We start from the raw sequence: 10,507 nt of genomic DNA on the forward strand, positions 1-10,507 counted from the left end.
ATTTTTTATTCGTTTTGCAACTTCAGTTTCCTGGTTCATGTTATGGTTTTGCTGTTTATAAAATAATTGATAATAGACATCCTTTGCAAGTCCCTGTTGGTTTTACATTTCCATTCGTTATCAAATGTAGACATTGATGGGAGGTATCAAAGTGAGATTGTTTTTGTACATATGAATGCGTTCATGTAAACATTTAAATGACAAAAAAGAAGTTATTAATAAAATGTTGCATATTTATGTAATGAAGATCATCAATCATATGAGTTTTTGGACTTGGAAATTCTCGAAGGGTTGTATGATAAGTTTAAATGGAAGCAACTATTTTCAGTCAAACAAGTGAGTCACATTGATTAGTGAGCATGTTTTCTAAATAATTAGGGTTAATGACTTAAGAGGGTAATTAGGTTTTCAGTTTGTCCGTATTAGGTCACTAATGTTTTTTGTGCGAATTAGACCAATATCTTTGTTATTACTGTTTAAAAATAGTCATTTTTACCGGTTAAACAGGAAGAAACCGGTAAAAATGACTATTCCTAAACGGTAATAACAACCATATTGGTCTAATACGCACAAAAAAAAAACATTAGTTACCTAATACGGACAAACTGAAAACCTAATTACCCTCCTAAGTCATTATTATCCCAAGAAACCATTCTTGTGGGTAATAATTCATTTAATTATTACATTGTTTTAAAATAAACTATTTATGACTACATATAAATAAATAAAATAATGCACATAAGTTAAAGCATGATTAGCCTTATAAGAAACAACATAGCTTACAAACACTTGATTATAATAGACATTAGCAATTTTTTTTCTAGGACAAGATGGCCCAAGTTGCCAACACCAAAAACAAAGCCCAACTTTTTGATCAACCAAAACAATATACACATAAAGGCTTCATCTCAAAGTCATTCACAAACACCCCACCCACCAAAACCCTAAAAATCCGATCTTACGGACACGATCTTTCATCAGTAACACACAACAGTGTTCGCGATGACTCGCTCCGTTGGCTCCGAACCGGCGTGTTGACCCGCGACTCACGTTTCGTAGGGACAAGCGCCGGTTCTTTCGGCCACTCATCATCACTCACACCATCATCACTCCCATCCCATCTATCTTTGTTACTAAACACCGGGTGAACATACGCATCTTGTAAATAATCCTTCACATTTAAACTTGGCTCCCTTGCTCTTTCTAATGTGTCTTTCATCATAGCTTCCTGTAAAGGGTACCTAACGAAAGCTGGTTCAAATCTTCCTTTACAGAATCTATGAAACCAAAGTGTCAACACAGGGAGTACAATAAGCAATGGGGTTGATTGAGCAGCTTCTTTTGTGCTAAGTAAACCCATTAAAAGCAGCTGTGAAACAACCAGTGCAGTTATAATTCTCCCATGAACATCTGGCCAAAATGCTCCAGCGCTTTCGTATTGTTGATTATATACATTTATAATCTATATATAAATAACTGTCAGTATTTGAAGAATATATATATTATTTTATTTATATTTATTACCTGATGACGATATACAACGTAGGCTAAGGCAAAGAAGACGACTATGAAAGGAAGAAGAATTGGGGTGACAGAAGCATAAACAAGGCCGAGTAAGTAATAAAGCTGGATTTGAGGTTCACCGGTGTTGAAAGGTAAACTCCCTGGATTCATTGCTTCTTCTCTATCTTTTTCAGTTTTCACTAACAAAAAATTCTTCAAGTGATAAAATATCAGCGGTTTTAATCTTAAAATCTCTCCTGCAACTCCCGCCCATCCGTCTACCATTATGTAAGTTATGAAGAAGGTCGCCTTCATCGGTATCGATGCCCCGATTGTAGCTGGGATCCTGTAATTTATCATAAATTTCAACAATCAATCAGAATTCAGACAGAAGTTGCAGATTTTTTACTTCGACAAATCTTACGTGTTTGCAGATTGGTGGATGAAGGTGTTTAGCTGTTGAAATGCAGTTCCGGTGATTATGCTTCCAAGGAAGACGTTGATGAATTGAAAAATGTAATATCGAGTTGCGGATCTTCTCTCGAGAGCTGAAATGGATGTGAATCCTTCAAATTTAGACATCATCATGAGGATCGAAGGAAGAACAATGAGGAAGATCTTCAAAGCGATTCCAGGAAGAACACCTTGGATCAAAGACTTGATAAACTCCCTGCACCACGAAAACACAGTAAATAACTTAATGTAATAAGAGCGATATACGAGACAAACTTACAATTCGAGAAGATCATGCAAGAAGGGAGCGGCTTTGACGATTCCATCGATATTAGCTAGCGATTGAACGAATGCAATCGGAATCATGAAGAAGAAAGTAAGGAAGAAAAAGGCGACAGCGATTACAAGCCTTCGAATCGTGAGTGAAACGAATGGAATCGCGAGATTATCCCAATAAACATCGCGAGGTTCAGGCGCCCATTCCGTTAACCAAATCGTCGGATTCCTGGATTGTTCGGTTTGTGCACAAACCGCAGCTCCCCATCGTGTTTTAAACGAGACGAATGCAGCTGCCATAACATGTTTCGAGCTTTGAGTGATTTTTTCCCTCTCTTTGAATATCTGCAAATTAATAAAATCACGAACTAGGGTTTACGGAGGACGATGAAAACGTAGATTAAAAGCTAAAACAACACATTTGATTTTGGAGCTTACCTTTTTCGATAGTTTCTCGACTTCAGATTCGTAAAAGTCGATAGCATCCACTCTCTTTCCCCACAAACCAAGATAACCAGTCTGTTAATAAACAAAAGAAAACAAATTCATAAGAAAATCCCATTTAGAAAAGAAAACAAATTCATAAAGGGTAAAATGGTCATTTATGGTGATAATACCTTTACTGATGGTCTTTTTGACTGGTTATTTCTATTATATTTAAGTTGATAGTAATCAAGCCAATTTTGCTTTGTTTTCTTCTCGTTTACCAAATCAGAGAGCAAGTTTGCATCATAAACAACCTGAAATGACAATCTGCTTATAAGAAACCTGAATAAATTTATAAAACATATATTTTTTTATAAGAATTTAAAAAAAAAAAAAAAAAAAAACCTGATGAGATAGATAGTGATCAGGATGGTTGACTAGAAAAAAGTGTTCCACGAGTTCGTTGACCGATTCATCAGGGTCAGGAGGGACATTTCTAACTAGCACCTACAAAATTAAAATGTTAAATAATCTTGATTTATTAAAATACAAATTCAATAAATAAAATATATATATATATATATATATATATATATATATATATATATATATATATATATATATATATATATATATATATATATATATATATATATATGATTTTATAATAATCTTACTGTAAATTGATCGGGTCTTCGGTTTTCTGATGCGATAAAATGCAACCTCATTGATGCAACTATCTCATATTCTCTTTTTAAAATATAACATGTCCAAAAGGTAAAGGCATATGCCATGACTATATGTGTAAAGAATCTGCAACACATATTGTAAAATTATATTGGGATTCAATCTTTTTAAAATATATAATAAGTTGTCATTATTACCTGTTTGATCCAGTGGGAATGTTGGATATTGAAAGCTTGTCTATGTCACTATATGTTAATTTAGATTCCTCCAAAGTTCGATTGGTGAAATTGACTGGAACCATAACTGAGAAAGCAAGGCATGCTATTGGAACAAAGATCTTCAATCTGATATCAATTATGAACAACAAATCAAGAACACTAATCAGTATTCTTAATTGCATCTGGTAAAAGTTATAAACAAAGTAAGGTGAAGTGGAAGAATACCCTGTCAAGTAAATTCTCAAGTAAAGAACAGAGTCTAATCCGGCATGATCGATAAGCTCAGGCTCAGGCATACGTAATGCAGCAGGCATCCAATTGAGGAACTTCAAGTATGATCTGAAGTCTAAGTTTACAAACTTCTGCACAAATGCACCTGATTGAAGTGGATTGCTCCTTAATCCCCTTAGATACCATTTTGGAAAATACACTCTATCGTTTATAGGTTGAATCCGAAGTATGGCAAATGCTACCAAAAATGCAAATGCAGTGAGGATGTTTATGGTAGCTGCAAGCCCTATTTCAGAACTTGAAGCCATAATGTTACTTCACAAAATTGTGTATTCACCTGAAGAAGATTGATTAAAAAAAAACTGTCAGAATCCTATTTAACACCTAATTCCAAGTTACAACCACTACAATTTTCAAATTCAGTGAGAAATCACAATTGTATTGATCTTCGACGATATTTTATCGTGTTTCGTTCTTCAAGTCGATAATAATTTGTTATAATTGTAGAAATATGATGAGAAGAGCTTCCTGTTTAACCAGTGAAATAAGTAAATTCTACGCAGCATCAACTGGGGGTTTCAAACGAATTCATATCGATGAATAATCACAATCGAACACAAAATATACGGAAAAATCGTAGATACGTACTGATTGTGTTCGGGTATCTTCAAAACTTGTGCTCCAATTAGTACCCGATATACTTGTAAAAATCCTTCAGATGCCGAACAAAACTCGACGCTTTTAGTCGATTTGAAGCCTGTGAAAGATGCTGATGAAGACGATACACAGAGTGTAGGAATCCGTCTGGAAGAAATTGATTATAGCGGTGTTGGACTTGTGTGTGTGTGTGTGTGTGTGTGAAAGAGAGAGAGAGTGAGTGATTTGGTAAACGTTCGTTGAAGGTGAAGGGGAAGGCGGTGGGCTTTTTGGGTTTGAAAGTTGTAGAGACGTGGCATCGGATCGTAGTAACGGCTATATTCTATATGGACTCCGTTGGACTTTCTTACTTTCATACTAAGATATCTTTTACTAACGACAATTGTAATTGTATTATTGTATTGCATAAGGATGAATCAAAATTGTTAAGTGGAAAAGCTTTTATTTATAGAGTAAATTACTCTTGTGGTTTATACCAATTTAAAGTTTAAGTCTAAATTTTTAAAATTTATTATAGTTGATCGGTTGTGATATCTTTTACAATTGGTCCCTTAGTTATTTATGAAAATTTCTATCTTTCCATTTTCTTGTTATATTTATTTTAATTGTTTAATAAAAAAGCCTTATCTACCCCCATTATATTCATAGACCTTAACCTAAACCAAATTTAAATGCCTAATCTAAAATCAAAACTTAATTGAATCCTAAAGAAAAATTTATATCTATAAGTGAAAGATAAAACAAAAACAATATTCGACTACAAAGCTAACTATAACCCTAACCCTAAATCAGAATGGAAAGGAAAGAAGAAGGGTAGGCATGACGAGGCCATAGGTGGTTAGAGAAAGCAAAATGATGTTAATTGGGACACCGACGATCGGTGTTGAAGCCTAATCATCATTATCACCAATCACCACCACCATCATTGGTCGGTCTTAAGGCCACATGAGATAAAGATACAACCGGAGGAGATGAGGTGGTAAAGAGAGCACATAGGTGTTGATTGGGACATCGACGAAGATGAAGAAGACGGTTGATACTGGATATGGAGATTGGAGGAGATAGTTATGGAAGATAGAAGGGTGGTAGTAATAGTCGATTGTTGAAATCCTTTGGGTGTTGTTTTATTATTTTATAAAAACGATTCCTAAAGTTATTAATAATGTGAATATAAAATATAACATAAAAAGGGATATAATGACCATTATACATGCATCTAATGGTTGAAAATTAATGGAGTTAGTCTTAGAGACCACACATGTAACTTTTGGAAGCCATGGAAGGAGCCACAATAATTTTTATAAACTTTGACTCAACTTGCCGATAGTTAAATTGTTAAAATTGTGATCCTCTTCGTAAGGTTATACGATCCTATGATGTCATTTAGGTAAATCAATCTCGATCTTACTTTGAATGTGTTTATGTAGGATCATAATAGGATTGTATGATGGGATCGTAATATTGTTACCATTTTCTTTAGTTTTTAATAGTTTGTCTTGTATCGACTAAGTGATCCGAATATGAACTTTAGAAAAACTCATTTGAATTTTTTATTCAGTTACGTATATTGATGTATTTTCAATTTTTAAACTATTTATTGTTAGTAGAATGGTTAATTGATGGATGAGCATGTATTTTTTAAGTTTTAAAATGATTTTGGTAGGATCTTACAATCCCAAAACGAAAAACAATCATATGATCTCGATGTTGATAACCTTAACAGATATGTATATGTGCAGACACAAAGACCAAAACTGTGATTTAATATTATTTATATAGAAATGTTTGGAAATATGTAATTATAAAATTTTGAAGGTACATGATGACATAAAATATAAAAACTAAAAGTTCTTAAAATTATTAAAAGTTAGTTGAAATAGCTTTCTAAATTATAAATTTTTGTTTAAAATAAAAGTTTTAAGCATGTATTTTTAAACAAACTCATTCTTGTAATTCGAGTAAAAATACCAAAACTTGAAATCTTTTAAAATACTAGCGGTATCTTGTGTTTTCTTCCCTTCTTGAGGTAAAAGTTCAACTCTCGTCGTGGACATAGGTGAATTTAAGGTGTAGTTTAGGAGCATGTTAGATTTGTCGTTTAAAAAAAATAATAAAAAAAAACTTGATTTAAGAATACAAGTAAATTTAATGCCTACCAATCATATATCAACTGAATGTTTCATAAAACGTGCAAATGAATATTTGGTAATGTAATATACCTAATACATGCAACTATTCTCTTAAATATGTATATTCTGTAAGAAAAATATATATTTTGATGGTTTCGACGCACAAATACAATAGATATACTTCCAAAGAAACACATCAACCCCACTACCATCAAAAGTTACAATGCACATGCACTAACAATATTAAACATATAACAATAATGTATTTAAGATGATATTTATATGAGACAATACAATTTTCATGTACAAAGTCAATATATTTTAATATGTTCATTTAAGCAATGTATTTTCGTAACTTTATGGAAAACAATAACTTATTTTTAAATAAGTTAATATCATAGAATAACAACATACTTTCATAAATATTTTGTTTTTTCTACATGTGTTTTTTGTACAATATATGTGATTAAACTTAAACAAGTGTTTTTTAAAACCAACTTCAAATATGGATTAATATTTTGTTGGAAAACCCCGAGATTCAAGATTGAAATTTGGTTTCTTAATAAAAATTAATAAGGAACGTTTGGTTCGAAGGATTTGAAATTAAATTCCATTCAAATTTCATGTTGGGTTCAATGTTGATATGGAATTTGGAAGTTAGGATTTCAAAAGGTAAGGGCTTAATTTTTCTTTCTAAAAACCCCTAAAACTTAGAATTCTAGAAATCCTTCGCTTTGGTGAAGGCTTCCAAAATTAAAAAAAAAAAAAAAAGAGAGTTATCAGGATAATTATATTTTCGTTTTGTTTACATCTGAGTATTTTTTTGTACACATCTAAGTAACGAATTTGTTGGAAGTGTTTACATATGACTATATGACCGGCTGTAGCAAGTTACAACCGATCATAATGGTCATATGTGAACACTTCTAACAAGTTCGCTACTTAGATGTGTACAAAAAAAAATTATCCGAATGTGAACAAAACAAAAATATAATTACCCTGATAAGTCAATTTTTCTTTTTATTAAGATGGTTGAACATAATGTTTGTAATATTAATAGATTCGATTAAACTTCCTTAAAACAATATTTATAACATTTATGAGAATTTAAATTGGTCACGACATGTTGGGAGACGTTTTTAGTAGCATAATTATCAAATATCTCTATATATATGTGACAATAGTAATGTTATCGATGTAGTTAAAAATTAATACTATTTTTTAAAAAAATTCTTGTAATACAAGGAGAAAACTTTATTGAAAATGATGTTCTTCTTCTTCATGTTATTGGTCTCCAGTTCTAGTACTTTTAGTCTCTAGTAATTTTAATTTTTATATTTAATATCTTAAACATTAAAATTATATAAAATGACGATGTGTTTCTGTTGCACCGTCAGTTCAAGGATCCTTCTCTTGGCCCGCGCCAGGAGGCGCGTCATCAACCGGCTTGAGTATGCATGTGTACGCCATGCCAATGAGTATGCCGTGTGTATCTAATGTATGCCCAACATACTCATGAACCCTTCACCAACCTTTAATTGAAATAAGTAGAGTAATAGATTACTTTCATACTTGGCGACCTGAGTGCTACATATTTATTAAGATATAAATATTATAAATTAAAAATAATATTTATTACTATATAATAATCCAATAAAAAATAATTATTCCAATAAAAAAAATTAACTAAATAAAATTAATAATCCAATATAATAATATTTATTAATATATATAAATATTATATATTAAAAATAATATTTATTCATATATAATAATTTAATTAAAATATCTGATAACAAAGAAATTAATAATCTAATAAAACAATATATCCTTATTCTATTCTAATCCTTATACTAATAAAAGAGTAGTTTTTTTACCATGTGTCATCATATTAGACCTCTTAATTAATGTGTTGTCACTTGTCAATATATTAGTTCTCCATTTTAAATTTTTTAGATATCCTCATTAATGTGATGCTATTTGTCAATGTATTTATTATCTATTTTAAAATTTAAATTTTATATTAATGTTTTCATTAATTCACAAATAAAAAAATGTCTAATATATATTAAAAATTAATTTTACATATTTATTTGAATCAACTATTATAATTTCGCATAACTAAAAAAACATCTTTTAAATTAATAATTTATTTAAAATAACTGATTAATAATTTTGAATTTTTAATATAAAAATTTAATTAATTTTATAACTGTGGTTCCCACGGGTTATAAACTAGTAAAATAATATATTTATTCTCTTATTGACAAGTATCATACTATTAGAACTCCTCATGCCACTTGTCAACTTATTAATTATCCATTTTAAATTTCAAATTTAAAATTTCCCACACTAATTACATTAAATTAGTAATTGATTCTCCATTTTAAATTTTAAAATTTTAAATTTTAAATTTTAAATTTTCTCATGATAATTGTTTTAAATTAATAAAATAAAATTAATACAGATTATAAGGTGATATAACTTCACATATTTATTAAAAACAATGATTATAATTTTATATAACTAAGAAAATATCTCTTAAGTAATAATTTATTTAAAACAACTGATTAATAATTTTGACTTTTTAATATACAAGTTTAATTAATTTTATAACTATGTTTCTCACGGGTTATAAACTAGTTTATTAATATATAAATAGTATATATTAAAAATAACATTTATTAATATATATATATAATAATTTTAATAAAAATAAAAAAAAAAGATATGTAGAAATGATCCTTGTAGTATGGTTGCAGAAATGGTCCCTGCGGATAAAATAGTCATTTTAAAAAGTTAACAGTCAAGCTGTTAAAACGAAAGAGTGACCAAAACTCATAACAAAACTTGTTGAAAAGGACAAAATCTGTAACTTTTCAAAGGTTTTGACCATAACCACATAAAATGAGAAACCATAGGGACCATTATTACAGTTTTGTTGTTTTTTGGAGTATAGAGAGAGAGAGAGAGAGATTATATTTACATTAATGTGAATTGTGGTTTTTTTTTGATTTAATTATATGCTATTCCAAATTTAGATAAAAATCTAAAATGTCACTATATTTATTTATATTTACAAAAATATCATTATGATCAATCCAAACTATTTAATAATTTAAACAAACTTTTCGTTTTTAGTTTTTGGGTTCTCAGAAAACTATAAGTTCTCAATTCTCAAATGATTAAAGAAAAAGAACATAAATCCAATTGGTTTAGCAAGTCACATGATTAAAGAAGTATAGTAAGCAAGATATCATGATTAGTTTGAATATAATTGATTAAAACTATATAGTTTGGAGGGTTTTATATATAAGTCTAGGTACATAACAGCCATAAATTCAATTGGTTTAGCAAGTCACAAATAAAAAAATAAAAATTGATGAATAATTATTTACTAATATATATATATATATATATATATATATATATATATATATATATATATATATATATATATTAATTACTAAATGTGGCAATCGTGTCGTGTCGTGTCGAAACACTAAACGAGTTGAAAGTGCTTGACCTTAAGCCGACCCATTTAATTAACGTGTCGTGTCGTGTCAACCGGTTTATTTTCGTGTCGAGTTCGTGTCGGGTTTCGGGTTAGGGCTATACCTTGAAATATGTCGTGTCATGTGAGGTTAAAAGATTGAGCATGTTGAAATAGTAGGAGTTTGGTAGGCGGAAATGAAAAACTAATTGTTTTCAAGCAGAATAGATGAAGCCATAGCAAGTCTGATGACAAAATTAAAAGAGTGGGAGTTAGGGAGGCGGATGACAAGGTCGTGAGGATGTGAGAGTGGTGAAAGAGATTGAGTAGTTTGGAAGAGAATGAAAAAACTGAAATGAAAATTTGATCTAGACGGCTAAGTCATTTTAACATTACAAAACAATTCAATTCGAAGGTTTTCTTTTACTTATGCT

General features: G+C 30.1%; 1 protein-coding gene across 2 annotated transcripts; it reads right to left on the reverse strand.

The window, feature by feature from the left end:
* Window positions 1-867: 867 nt before the first annotated feature.
* LOC111912020 (CSC1-like protein At3g21620) lies at window positions 868-4,708 on the reverse strand. 2 transcript variants are annotated; one of them, XM_023907780.3, is made up of 11 exons: window positions 4,443-4,706; window positions 3,789-4,131; window positions 3,543-3,689; window positions 3,336-3,471; window positions 3,064-3,165; window positions 2,850-2,972; window positions 2,671-2,751; window positions 2,237-2,577; window positions 1,928-2,173; window positions 1,525-1,849; window positions 868-1,462 (listed from the first exon to the last, which is right to left on the reverse strand). In XM_023907780.3, exons 2-11 carry the CDS (start codon window positions 4,100-4,102, stop codon window positions 959-961), a joined length of 2,319 nt encoding a protein of 772 aa, XP_023763548.1. In that variant the 5' UTR covers window positions 4,103-4,131; window positions 4,443-4,706; the 3' UTR covers window positions 868-958. The 2 variants fall into 2 exon arrangements, with proteins under 2 accessions (XP_023763548.1, XP_023763547.1); XM_023907779.3 differs by having other exon boundaries at window positions 3,543-4,131; window positions 4,443-4,708.
* Between the last annotated feature and the right edge of the window lie 5,799 nt (window positions 4,709-10,507).

Source organism: Lactuca sativa, chromosome 7, assembly GCF_002870075.4.
Source record: "Lactuca sativa cultivar Salinas chromosome 7, Lsat_Salinas_v11, whole genome shotgun sequence".
Classification (NCBI taxonomy): Eukaryota; Viridiplantae; Streptophyta; class Magnoliopsida; order Asterales; family Asteraceae; genus Lactuca; species Lactuca sativa.

Bases quoted from the DNA above. Each gene is read 5' to 3' on its own strand.
- LOC111912020 (XM_023907779.3), bottom strand. From the start codon at position 4,102: ATGGCTTCAAGTTCTGAAATAGGGCTTGCAGCTACCATAAACATCCTC. The intron at 3,166-3,335 runs GTAAGATTATTA...TTAATTTTGTAG, and splicing joins GAAGACCCGATCAATTTACA to GTGCTAGTTAGAAATGTCCC. The intron at 1,463-1,524 runs GTAATAAATATA...ATTTATATATAG, and splicing joins ACGTTGTATATCGTCATCAG to ATTATAAATGTATATAATCA.